General features: G+C 38.5%; 1 protein-coding gene across 3 annotated transcripts in view; it reads right to left on the bottom strand.

The window, feature by feature from the left end:
- CCNC (cyclin C) overlaps nt 1–12,324 on the bottom strand; it is a 29,039-nt gene extending 16,715 nt beyond the window's left edge. Inside the window, exons 1-4 of one of the 3 annotated variants that reach the window (XM_027057205.2) lie at nt 12,008–12,324; nt 4,854–4,960; nt 3,637–3,721; nt 3,185–3,254 (exon numbers count right to left, since the gene is read on the bottom strand). In XM_027057205.2, coding sequence (XP_026913006.1) covers nt 3,185–3,254; nt 3,637–3,721; nt 4,854–4,960; nt 12,008–12,039 — 294 coding nt within the window. In that variant the 5' untranslated portion in view covers nt 12,040–12,324. Of the gene's footprint in view, nt 1–3,184; nt 3,255–3,636; nt 3,722–4,504; nt 4,809–4,853; nt 4,961–12,007 lie in introns of those variants that run through there. The other 2 variants (XM_027057203.2, XM_053222436.1) reach the window with 2 other exon arrangements.
- Nucleotides 12,325–13,728: the final 1,404 nt, after the last annotated feature.

Here is a 13,728-nt window from a genome sequence, read left to right as displayed (position 1 = left end):
TGATTACTATAGCCTTCACTTCATTTCAAAACAAAAAAATTAAGAATCGGTTCCTTATTCAAGGAAGGGAACTAAACTCCAGGGGCCTGGGTGGCTCAGTCAGTTAAGCATCCAATAACACTTGATTTTGGCTCCGGTCATGATCTTGGGGTTCCTGAGATCCAGCTCTGCTTGGGATTCTCTCTCTCCGTCCCTCCCCTACTCATGCACACTCTCTCTGTCAAAATAAATAAATAAACTTTAAAAAGGGGGGTGGGGGGCTAAACTAAATGGAGTCTATTTAAATACCTTCAATGTACGTCTGTATCTGGGGGCAGGGGTGGGTGGGTATGTATAAGTGTGTGTGTGTGTGTGTGTGTGTTATGTGTGTATGTGTGTGTGTATTTGCATTTAAACCTCAAATCATAATCACCGAAAACTAAAAAGTAAATGCCTGAGGGGCGCCTGGGTGGCTCAGTCGGTTGAGCGTCCAACTTCGGCTCAGGTCATGATCTCGAAGTTCATTAGTTTGAGCCCCACGTCGGGCTCTGTGCTGACAGCTCAGAGCTAGGAGCCTGCTTCGGATTCTGTGTCTCCCCCTCTCTCTGCCCCTTGCCCACTCATACTCTGTCTCTCTCTGTCTCTCAAAAATGAATAAACGTTAAAAAAAAAAAAAAAGTAAATGCCTGAGACATCTCAAGAGTCATTTCTATACAATTCCCATACAACTGGACAAAACACAGAAAGATCTGGTCACAGTTAAAGATTAAAAAACATAATGCTATAACCAAATATGAAGTGATACATTTTTTCCCAGGAATAATTCTTTTTTTTTTTTTTTTTTAAGTAATCTCTACACCCAATGTAGGGGCTCGAACTCATGACCCCAAGATCAAGAGTCCTATACTCTCTCAATTGAGCTAGCCAGGTACCCTGATCAAGGAACAATTCTTCATCCAAAATTCTTAGAGTAAAAACTTTCATATAGTAAATCAAATAACAAAAGATATTTAATAAATAAAACAAATTAAAATTCCCACAATAATCTACAATAGAAGTTCATAAAGATTTTGCTTAGATTTTCCAGACTGGTTATGCTTCAGAGACATCAAATTACATGGTAATATTTGGAAAAACCACCCCATAATATGGGCTTTTTATAAACACTTCCTTTTCCACCAGGGGCACCTGGGTGGTTTAGTCAGTTGAGCGGCCAACTTCAGCTCTGGTCATGATCTCATAGTTTGTGAGTTCGAGCCCCACATCGGGCTCACTGTTGTCAGCAAAGAGCCAGCTTCGGATCCTCTATCCCCCTCTCTGCCCCTCCCCAACTTGTGTGCTCTCTCTCTCTCAAAAATAAATAAACATTATGGGCACCTGGGTAGCTGGGACAGTTCAGTGTCCAACTTCAGCTCAGGTCATGATCTCGCAGTTCTTGAATTTGAGCCCTGTGTCAGGTTTTGTGCTGACAGCTCAGAGCCTGGAGCCTGCTTTAGATTCTGTGTCTTCCTCTCTCTCTGCCCCTCCCCTGCTCACACTCTGTCTCTCTCTCTCTCTCTCTCTCTCTCTCTCTCAAAGATAAATAAACATTAAAAAAAGAAAAAAAATAGTTTATAAAAAAAAAACAACTTCCTTTTCCATTATAGAATTTAGTAATAACAACAGGACTAGTTCTGCCTCTTTAAACTACCACTTATAATTAGGAAACCATAAACCTCTAGAAGGTCTTTCTTAATATTATTTCTAATGGTGTCAACTTTCATTACTTTAGGTTAATAGTTGGGAAAGGTATCTTGAATAATCCTAAATAATGACCAAAACAAAACTAAATCAGCATGAGTACCAAAAGGAATATAAACCTACAAGGCTTAAATTACATTCAGTTTTCAAGAATACAGTTATGATTCTAAAGACATCTCAGAAACACAATACAAAGTTTCATAACATTAAAGATCACATGTATTATAATGATAATCAGTCGGTATCTCCTAGTACTGTTCAGATTTTAACTGTGCTCTCTCAAAAATACTGAAAAGGTAAATAAAATGAGCAGAGATTTGGTTTCAGCTCCAAGTTCCCATCTCTCTTCTCTCTCTCTCACCTAATTACCCTCAATGCCCTAACAATTCCTTACTGGAATCTGTATGACTAGAGCCACACCCAATCCTTACCTTTCCTCCTGCTTTCCCTGTGGCTTGGCAGGCAGTCACTATTAGGAGGCAGGGAGGGAAGACAGTAGGACAAAGGAAGCGTATGGAGGAGGGACACAGGAGAAGGTACTATAACTCAGGTAATAGTAGAGAAGCTGTCCCAGCTTGTCGCATGTATGGACTACTACTTAGTGCCAAAAGGTAAATGTCTTAGAAGATACAGAACAAAGCCATTAAAAGCATGGAATCAGTAGCCAGACTCCCAGGGTTCAATACTGGCAGGGCTGGGGCACCTGGGTGGCTCAGTCGGTTGAGCATCTGACTTCGGCTCAGGTCATGATCTCTCAGTTCATGAGTTTCAGCCCCGCGCTGGGCTCTGTGCTGACAGCTCAGAGCCTGGAGCCTGCTTCAGATTCTGTGTCTCCCTGTCTCTCTGCCCCTCTCCTGCTCATGCTCTGTCTCTCAAAAAATGAATAAACGTTAAAAAAAAAAAAAACAAATACTACTTCTCCCATGTATGACTTCTACAATCTTAGGCCAATTTCTTAATCTCTATGTACCTCAGTTTCCTCATTTATAAATTAAGGATATTACACTACCCCATTGTTTGTTATGAGGATTAAGTCAGTTATGGTTGTAAAAGAACTTAGAATAGCACTTGGTATATATAGTAAGTGCTACATAAGTGTTTGTTAAATGAATATATAAAGACATGTATATCTTGGGGCACCTGGGTGACTCAGTTAAGCCAGTTAAGCGTCTGACTCTTGGTTTTTGTCTCAGGTCATGATCTCAGTTTGTGAGTTCAAGCCCCACATTGGGCTCTGTGCTGACAGCGCAGAGCCTGCTTGGGATTCTCTCTCTCCTTCTCTCTACCCCTCCCTGCTCACCCTCTCCATCTCTCTCTCAAAAATAAATAAACTTAAAAAAAATAAAAATAAATAGTCATGTATCTTTGACTTTGTATGAATTTCAGTATTTTGCCATTATTTTGATATAGATTAACCAATGCACATGGACTATACTTTGATGAAGAACAGAAAACTATTTCATACCTCTACTTTGGATGCCAAAAACACACATGTAGGAGCCATTAATACAGGATCTATACTTTTCAGAGAATACCTAAAAATATGATAAGATAGAGTTAAATGTCATTCATATAAAAACACACTGGAGGGGCACCTGGGTGGCTCAGTTGGTTAAGCGTCTGACTTCAGCTCAGGTCATGATCTCACGGTTCATGAGTTTGAGCCCTGATTCAGGCTCCGTGCTGACAGCTCAGAGCCTGGAGCCTGCTTCAGATTCTGTCTCTCTCTGCCCCTCCCCCATTCGTACTCTCTCTCTCAAAAATAAACAAACATTTTTAAAAAATTAACAAAAAAACACACTGGAAAAAAATGAAGATAACTCTACGATAAACACATGATTTAGTTACACTAAGGTTCATCAACATTACATAAGAGTTTCAAATAGGTATAACATATTCCCAAAATAAAAGTCCTACCTGGCATAGAATCTCTTGAAATAGACTGTAGCAGTGGCAATAACTTGTTGTCTTAATTTAAGATGTTCACCTAATGCTTGAATAACTAGAAGAAAAATAAAGTTTTAAATGTATCTTCTGATATCATAATATTGACATTGAATAATAACTTCCATGTGATTAAATCATGACTATATTAATTTTTAACAAAAAGAAAAACCTACATATGCTATAAAACTCTATTTGGATCACAATGGACTAGTACTAGGATTTACAAATCTGTTAAAAAATATATAGGTATGCATAAAAACAATAAAAAATAGAAATTGCCCCAGAGCAAACACTATTCTTACATTAAGAAGGCTAAATGACAGGTATTTCCCTCTGAATGATAGGTATCTCAATGCTTTTCATAGTATCTTTAGAATATAAAAAGAAAACATTAAACAGCTATCAAACTCACTATAACTACCACTTTATAAAGTTTATTAAAAAGTCCATAATGAATCCTTAAAACAACAGAGACAGGTTTGCAGAACAGTGCACTGAGGGTTAGAAAAATCATGTAACAAAGCTACCGTGTGACAGAGCAAGGATCTTCTGACTCTAAATCCCCTTCCCTCCAAAGCAAACTTATAAGATAAGAATGACCAATATAGGATCTCAATCCAAAGACTCCATTTATCCCCAAAATATTTGCTTTAGCCAATCCTAAATTGGGCTTAATAATGCATTATAAAGACTTAGGGCAATCAATGAACACTTTCAAACTGTTTTGAGTATCTCTGATATGTAAGATTCACAAGACTTTATTTAGATCACTTAAAAAGAAAGATAAGTGAATATAAGTTATAAAAAGAATACATGTATAAATAAAAATTTTAAGTACGGGGTGCCTGGTGGCTCAGTGGGTTAAGCATCCGACCTCGGCTTGGGTCATGATCTCACTGTTCGTGAGTTCAGGCCCCACATCGGGCTCTGTGCTGACAGCTCGGAGCCTGGAGCCTGCTTCAGATTCTGTGTCTCCTTCTGTCTCTGTTCCTCCCCTGCTTGTACTCTTGTCTCTCTCTCTCTCTCTGTCTCTCAAAAATAAAGATTAAAAAAATGTTTTAAAAATTAAAAAAAAGTAGAAATGTTAAGTATGGACTAAAACAACTCATCACAAATTACTATACAAAAGTTTGAATTCAGAAGTGACCAACTATACTATTTCAGTCATTTTTTTTTTAAATGTTTACCATTTGTAAAAAATATTTGTAATTTCCAATACTCTTCTTCTGAGAGAAACTTTAAGTCCTTCTGGCGTTCCTTCAACAGATCTTGTTTATCCAAAATCCATTGCAAACTAAAAGAAACAAAGATGTTAAAACACGCTACAGAGAATCAACTAATAAAGTCACAAAAAAACATTCTAAGATTGAACAAGTTATAAACATTCTGAGAAATACAAAGTGCAAGAAGTAACTCAGAAGATAGTATTTTTCACATTTCTTGAAATTCCAACACTGAGAATTATCTCATTGGGGCACCTGGGTGGCTCAGTTGGTTAAGCATTTGACTCCTGATTTGGGCTCAGGTCATGAGCTCATGGTTTGTGGGTGAACCCTGAAACAGGCTCTGTGCTGACAGTTCGGAGCCTGCTTAAGATTCTCTCTCTCTCTCTCCCCCTCTCTCTCTGCCCCTCCCATAATCTCTAGCTTTCTCTCTTTCTCCCCCACTGAAAATAAATTAAAGAAAAGAGAATTATCTCACTAATGAATGTAAATATGTTCTGAAAAAAATTCCACTCTAATTTTCTCAATCTCTCTCGTTCTCTCTCTACAGTATACTACATTTCATTGGTTTTAAGACTCTGATATCAAAAGAGATCTTACAGTCAGTGATGCCTTAGGCTTTTAACTGCTAGTACATTTATTTTTTCTTAGTGATACATAAAATAATGGTCAAGTTATTTGACACCAAATGATGATACCTTAGATTTGAAGTATCTTTTCTCAGTTGTTCATGAGTAACTGGAGTATTTAATTTCCCTACTTCACAAATTCCAATCATGTTAAAAGCTGTTTCAGGATTTATTACACTAATAGCCTCCTCCATCTGCCTAGTCAAGTCTACTATTTTTAACCAGACATATGAAATTGATATGACCCATAAAACTATTCTGCAACTTGCTTTTGTCATTCAGTATGTACTGAAAGTCTTTTTATGTCAACAGATTTGTTATTCAGCATCCTTTTAAATTGCTGCACAACTTTATGGATGTATTATTATTTATTAATTCCTATTAATAGGCAGATAGGTTATAATTTTTCACTATTAAAAATAATGCTTTAATGACTAGCTTTGTAATTCACCCTGTATATTTAGTTAATATTTAAAATAGTTTCCTAGAAATAGAACTAATTGGTCAGTTTTACTGATAACTTTATTATACATTGGCAGTTTGCAGTCCATATGTGACACCAATTTCCATTCCCATGAAAAGTATATGACGGTGGGTGCCTGAGTGGGTCAGTTGGCTGATCATCTGACTTCAGCCTAGGTCAGGATCTCAGGACTCCTGAGTTCAAGCCCCATGTCGGCACAGAGCCTGCTTGGAATTCTCGGTCTTCTTCTCTCCCTGCCCCCCCCCAATAAATAAATAAACTTAAAATCTTAAAAAATAAAAAAAGTACGAGGGTGTCTTAAAATATTTACCCCCCCCCCCATGAGTTACTGCCAAGCTTTTAAATACTTTACAACTGAAAGAACTGAAAGGCAAAGTAGTATCTTACTGTTTGGCTGGGCGGGGGGGGGGGGGGGGGGGGGGGGGGGGGGGGGTCGGAATGGGGGTTGTTTGTTTTTAGTTTACTTCTGAGGTTAAACATTTTCCAGGGCCTATTGGCCAAATATAGTCCTTCTTTTGTATACTGTAATTCTTTTCTTTTTTTAAGTTTATTTTTTATTTATTTTGAAAGGGAGATAGAGAGCAAGCAGGGGAGGGGCAGAGAGACAGGGAGACAGAATCTCAAGGAGGCTCTAAGCTGCCAGCACAAAGCTTGACACAGGGACTGAAATCAGGAACTGTGAGGTCATGATCTGAGTCAAAGACAAGAGTTGGACTCTTAACCAACTGAGCCAGGTGCCCCTGTACATTGTAATCCTAATATGACAATTTTTCTAATGGGATGGTCTTTTTCACAATTTAGAGATTTTTCTCATATAATTTGCATATTATAGATAATAAATCATTTGTCAAATACACTAAACATTTCCCAAGTTTAGCATGATCTCTTAATATTTGTTTGTAATACAGAAATATGGATCACTTATTAAAACCAACCCATATTTTACTTTGATTTTATGTTTGTCACAAATGAAAAGGCCTCTCCTGACACAAATGATTTAAAAAAAAAAAAAAAATCACCCGTATTTTCTAATATGGCTTTTTTCTTTCAATTTGTGATCCACCTGGAATATATTTTGTACAAGGTAGAAAACAGGGATCCAGCTAAATGTTTTGTCAAATGGTTACTCAAATGTTGACTAAAGTATTTCTTGATGTATAATTCTATTATTGTATTTGGGATCATCTTTGTAATTTCCTTTTTTTCTTTTCTTATTCCTATGCCATGCTATTTTAAAACATAAAACTAAACAATTAAAATCTGGTACAGAAAATACTTCCCTGCTACTATTCTTCAGAAAATTGCTTGATATTCTATTACAATTATTATTCTGAGACCTGAACTTTTAAAAACATTGTTATCAAGTCCCAAAAGGAACTTTTAAAGGAAATCCATTCAAAATTGTTTGGGCTTGCATTAATGAGATCAATAGTAGAAGAAATGCTATTTTTACAAGGTTAGAATTCAAACTCCATTTATTAAAATCTTTGTTCCACTACAAAATTTAAAAATTTCTTCCTGGGGCGCCTGGGTGGCGCAGTCAGTTAAGCGTCCAACTTCAGCCAGGTCACGATCTCGCGGTCCGTGAGTTCGAGCCCCGCGTCAGGCTCTGGGCTGATGGCTCGGAGTCTGGAGCCTGTTTCCGATTCTGTGTCTCCCTCTCTCTCTGCCCCTCCCCCGTTCATGCTCTGTCTCTCTCTGTCCCAAAAATAAATAAACGTTGAAAAAAAAAATTTAAAAATTTCTTCCTATAAGTCCTGTACGTTTGTTTACTCCTGTGTATTTCATATTTTCTGTTGCTACTGTAATTATATTTTTATATCACTCATTTATTTTTAAAATATGTTTATTTTAATGTTTATTTCTGAGAATGCAAAGGGGAGGGGCAGAAAGAGGGGGACAGAGGATCTGAAGGCAACTCTCTGCAGAGAGCTGACAGGTTGACAGCAGTGAGTCTGATGTGGGGCTCGAACTCAGGAACCCCGAAATCATGACCTGAGCTGAAGTTGGGTGCTCTACCTACTGAGCCACGTTCCCCCATCATTTATTTAAAAGAAAGCTTTCCATTTTTACGTTATGTAACTGGTTACCTCATTAAACCTTTATTTATAATAATTTCTCAATTAACTGAATTTTCTTAAATTTTATTGCTATATACTGGTAATTTTGTCATTTTTTACATCTCATTCTATTAACTGCATTGAGTAGCATTTTCAGAACAATGTTAAACAGGCCCCCTAATTTTCCTGTTTTACCATTAAATATCTCTTGTTGATGCTTTGATGTTCTTACCCTGTTAAGAAATACTATTTGTTTTGGTCAAGAACAGATGTTGAATTTTAAAAGAGGTCTTGACGCTTTCACTGTTTATTAACAGATTTCCAAATGTTGACTATATTTCTATAGTAAAATCATTATCATTTTTTACATTTCTAATGTAATGTTAGACTCTACTTGGGAATACTTTATGATGTTCGCATCGATATTCAAAAGTCAGACTGTTTTTAGTGCTACCTTTGCTAGATTTTATCAGTGTTATTGTAACTTCACATAAAAAGAACTGGAAAGCTTTCTGTGTGAACTGGAATAATTTCAATAGCAGATCTTCTTGAAAATGGGAAAACATTTACCCATGAAATAATGTGGGCCTGGAGCATTTTTTAAGGAGTAGCTCTCTGGTAACTTTCTTAATTTGTTTTGGCTTTCAAACTTATTCCCATGGAGATAACCCAAAGGTACATCTGAATTTATTTACTTTTCTCATTCCTAATTTTGTATTTTTGTATCATATCTTTTTCCCTTGCTTCAACTAGTAGCAGTTTAGTCTACTGTTTTGATTTTCCCTTCTAAGGAACCAACTCTTATAATTTCTGACTACTTTTTTCCTTTCAAGATGTTAATATCGGGGGCGTCTGGACGGCTCAGTTGGCTAAGCATCTGACTTTGGTTCAGGTCATGATCTAGCAGTTTGTGGGTTTGAGCCTCGCATCAGGTTCACTGCTGTCAGCACAGAGCCTGCTTGGGATCCTCTGTCCCCTTCTCTCTCTGCCACTCCCCTGTGCGCTCTCTCTCAAAATTAAATAAATATAAAAAAAATAAAATGTTAATATCGGTATTACCTTTAAGTCTTTCCTTTTTTCCCCTCGGATTTATTTCACTGTTTCCTTTTTAATATTCTTAAGTAGAATATTTCGACTTATTTTTATTCTTTCTCAGTTTTTCAGGATGTTAGTTTATAACTTTGACTTTGGCTACATCCCAAAAGTATGGACATATATTGATCTCATTATTTCCTTGATATTATGTAACTGTATTTTCAGTTTCCTCTGATACAATAACATCCAGAATTGATTTTGTACTTTTGTATTTCTGTTATCTGTTCATTAATTCATTCAGTCAACCAGCTAATATTTAGTGCCATTCTCTCTCTTTTTTTTTTAATGTTTATTTTTGAGACAGAGACAGAGCATGAACGGGGGAGGGGCCGAGAGAGAGGGAGACACAGAATCCGAAACAGGCTCCAGGCTCTGAGCTGTCAGCACAGAGCCCGACGCGGGGCTCGAACTCACGGACTGCGAGATCGTGACCTGAGTTGAAGTTGGACGCTTAACCGACTGAGCCACCCAGGCGCCCCCATGCCATTCTCCTTTTAATGCAGTAAGGTCAAAGAATGTGTTGTGTTCAACTTCCTAGAAAATACTGTGATTCATCCTGTTCTAGCATTATTAATTTCATCCTCACAGTCAGTGTTTTTAGAAAGATAATCTTCACAATCAAATATCTTAAGTTTTCTTCACAGCACATTGTATGGAGGATAAACCACGAACACTTATAAATACCAACTTTCATAAAATGTAAGATTACATTGTTCATATGACTCACCATTATTTCATGTGCTACTAAGAAAAAAAAATTGCCATGCTCATTTTAGAAATGTTAAGATGTTCGTCTTCAAAAAATCACCTAAAACAATGGTTTTTGTAATCTTTTTGTTGGTTTGTTTTTCCAGAATTGATTGCCTTGTCTTTCTTCATTGTAACCTTTTGCAGACGAGGCACTTCATAATTCTCAAGAGATCTGAGTAGCCCTTTCCTGCAGGACTACTTGAATTGGGAGACAAGGACGTTTCCAAAAAAGCACACTTAACATTTTAACAATTTTATATTTCAAAAGTGAAGAAACAATTGTTATAGATCCTAACCCCTAAATGTTGTCATTATGCCAACAATAAGTGAAAGCATAATTAACACTTATCAAAAGGTGGGCAGGGGTGCCTGGGTGGCTCAGTCTGTTAAGCCTCTGACTTTGGCTCAGGTGATGATCTTGGGGTTCAGGAGTTCGAGCCCCGCATCAAGCTCTGTGCTGACAGCTCCAAGCCTGGAGCCTACTTCAGATTCTGTCTCCCTCTCTCTCGGCCCCTCCCCCTCTTGAGCTCTATCTCTCTCAAAAAACTAAATAAATATTCTTTTTAAAAAGGTGGGCAGGGGCACCTGGGTGGCTCAGTCGGTTGAGCATCCGACTTCGGCTCGGGTCACGATCTCGCGGTCGGTGAGTTCGAGCCCCACGTGAGGCTCTGTGCTGACAGCTAGGAGCCTGAAGCCTGTTTCGGATTCTCTGTCTCACTCTCTCTCTCTGACCCTCCCCTGTTCATGCTGTCTCTCCCTGTCTCAAAAATAAATAAACGTTAGAAAATTTTTAAAAAAATTAAAAAATTAAAAAAAAAAATAAAAAGGTGGGCAGATCTTTTTTTTTCAGTTGAGAAAAATGACTGTAGCTTTTGATAATCAACAGCTAGCTCCCTGTTAATTCTCTCTCACTTTCTTTCAAAGTTTATCAAAATACTACTCTTCTCCACTAATTAAATTTTCTGTATTTTAATTTTGCCCAAGCAAATATGGCAGTGAGCAAAACTGCAAAATACAAATATGATCAGAGGTAGAGCTTCCACACAATTTCATCTCCACAGAATCTCTTCATAGCAAGAGGATAACCTGCTTTCCTGAAAAAAGGTTTCCAAAACCATTTTTGTTTTCGCACAAAGGACTAAAAAAAGAATGAATAGGAATTCATCTTTTTTCACAGAATCAAAATTTAAATTACAATTACTAATGCTCTCTTAGCATTAATATATATATATATGTATGTACACACACACACACACACACACACACACATACTAAAATATAATAGCACCAGCTTCTGTTCATCTTTCAACCCTACAGTGGAAAACCTAATCAATTAGTCCCATCACTCACCTTTCTGCCTACTTAAATGTATTTAGGGGAAAATATTTTTAATATTACTCTAGTTCTTCCATGGTCACTAGCAAAAACAAACCCGAATTCATGAAATATGTTAAAGAAATCAGCAGTCACTGGGAAATACGTGTTTACAACAAAATATAAGGCACAGACTAATGGATACATCTTGAGAGCACCTGCCCTACACCTCACCAACATACAACTCCATCTAGGCATAAGGTAATGGCAGGAACTGGTTAGAGAGCAGAAACAAGCCTGACTCTCTCCACAGAATAATTAAATCCATTCAAGACAGAAGGTGAATGACAAAAGATTACAATGCCGATTCCCCGAAGAGAGTCCAGGCAAAACCGAACCATAACTGTCCTGAAGAGCCCGCCTCACAGTCCCGAACTATGCCACACTTCCCATACCTGTGCCCATCCCATCCCAACCCACCCCTCTTCCAGGCCTAGCTTATCCAAGAATCCGAAGTTACACTCCTTCCTTCCTCTGAGACCGAACCTCCTTAGCCCCCGCCCTTTCCCGCTCACAGACCACCGCCCCCCAACCAAATGCTGCCAGGGGGCGGGGAGAGGGGAGTCGCCAGAGAAAAGCGCGTCCCGCTTCCAGCCGCTGCCGCCTCCCGGGAGACCCCACGGCGCTCGGGACAGGGGCCGGGATCCAGGCCAAGGGGAGTCGCAGGCCCGGTCCTCACCGACTCCCAAGAAGAAGCCCCGGGCGAGAAGACGGAAGATCACTTACTAATGGGAGCTCTGCCAAAAGTTCCCTGCCATGGAACACAGCTTGCCCTGAAAAAAAAGCACCAGCCGGCGGAGCGGCCCGCGGAGCGACCATAGACCCAGCCCGCCCGGTAACTGCGCTCCTGGATCTGATCGGCTCGGCACCGCTCCGCGGCGGCTACGGTGAGAGGAAGAGGACGGCACTCTAATCTCCTTGAGGCCGGCCGGCAACACTCTACACTGTAAACCCGTTCCTATGGATAAAAGTTCCGGCTCGCTCCGCCGTAGCCGTAGCGGATGAAGCCGGTGGGGAGCAGACGGTCTGTGGGCGCAGAAGGGGCGGGAACTGGTGCTCACAGAAGACTCGCGGCGGTCGGAAGGCTCTCGCGAGAGCTTTCTACCAGTTCCGGCCTGGAACCCGCGAGCTGTTTTCTCTGAGCAACTTGCATTCACTGAGCGGGGATTAGAGAGGGCAAGTAGGCTGGTTTGGGATTTTGTTATTTCATTTTACAGGCCTCCACGATGGCACTTAATTAAGATATAAGATTTCCTGACTTCAGTTCTTTGACCTGCTGTTGGAAAGAGGAATAAAGATTATTTTGTCCTCAAGAAATAAATAATAAATAAATAAATAAATAAATAAATAAATAAAAATAAAGATTATCCTCAAGGACCCACCAAAATTTAATGGCATTAAGCCGAATACGTTCTGAATGGAGTCCTTTTGGACTGGATTGCAAACTTCTGGAGCAGCAGTGCTTTTCAAAGCCAGAGACTACCAGTTTTGCAGAACAGTGAAAAACATTTTTCCTTTATTATATATATGCATGTGGTGTATTCATATATATGTACCAAATAGAAACATACAGCCCAAAATGCAATAATTTAATTTTACGAGATTAAATAATCTGTATTTCTCATTCTTTATGTTGTGACATTGCATTTATTATTAAAGCTTATTTTTATAAATAATTGAATACACCTAAAAGTTGTTCACAGAAGACCAGTGTTGTGAGTAGCTTAAGACATTATTTTCCAACTAAGTGAAATAAGTCAGAGAAAGATACCATATGATTTCATTTCGTGTGAAACAGAAAAAAAGAGACAAAAAACCAGACTCTTAAATATAGAGAACTAACAGGTGATTCCAGAGAGGAGGTGAGTGGGGGAGGTTTAAGAGTACACATATCAGTGATGAGCACTGAGTAATGTACAGAATTGTTGAATCATTATATTGTAAATCTGAACTAACAGAATACTGTATGTTAATTATATTTGAACAAAAATAATCGTAAAGGTAAAATTAGAGAAAAACTACTCTTTAAGCTTATTTATTATTTATTTATTAATGGGGCGGGGGGTGTCCGCAAGAGAGGGAGAGAGAGAATCCCAAGCAGACTTGGCACTGGCAGCACAGAACCCCATGTATGGCTCAATACCACTAAACTGTGAGATGGCGACCTGAGCCGAAATCTAGAATTGGATGCCTAACCAACTGAGCCACCCAGGTGCCCCAAGAAAAACTATTTTTTAAAAAAGACATTATTTTTCACATTATGGGTGGAGACGAAATAGGGGGTGGTGACATTGTAAGTTAGATAAATATTTTCCTGAATGGAATAAAATATCAGGTATGTCAGAAATAGCAAGTAGTATTATAACAGAATTTTAAATTTTGATTAAATTATGTGTATGTGTATGGTCAGGATGTCAAACACATGTCAGTAGCTTAACATAAAAATA

The sequence above is a fragment of the Acinonyx jubatus genome, chromosome B2 (assembly GCF_027475565.1).
Source record: "Acinonyx jubatus isolate Ajub_Pintada_27869175 chromosome B2, VMU_Ajub_asm_v1.0, whole genome shotgun sequence".
In the NCBI taxonomy this organism is placed as follows: Eukaryota; Metazoa; Chordata; class Mammalia; order Carnivora; family Felidae; genus Acinonyx; species Acinonyx jubatus.
The sequence above is the reverse complement of the archived record's forward strand: the minus strand, read 5'-3'. Positions and strand labels throughout refer to the sequence as shown.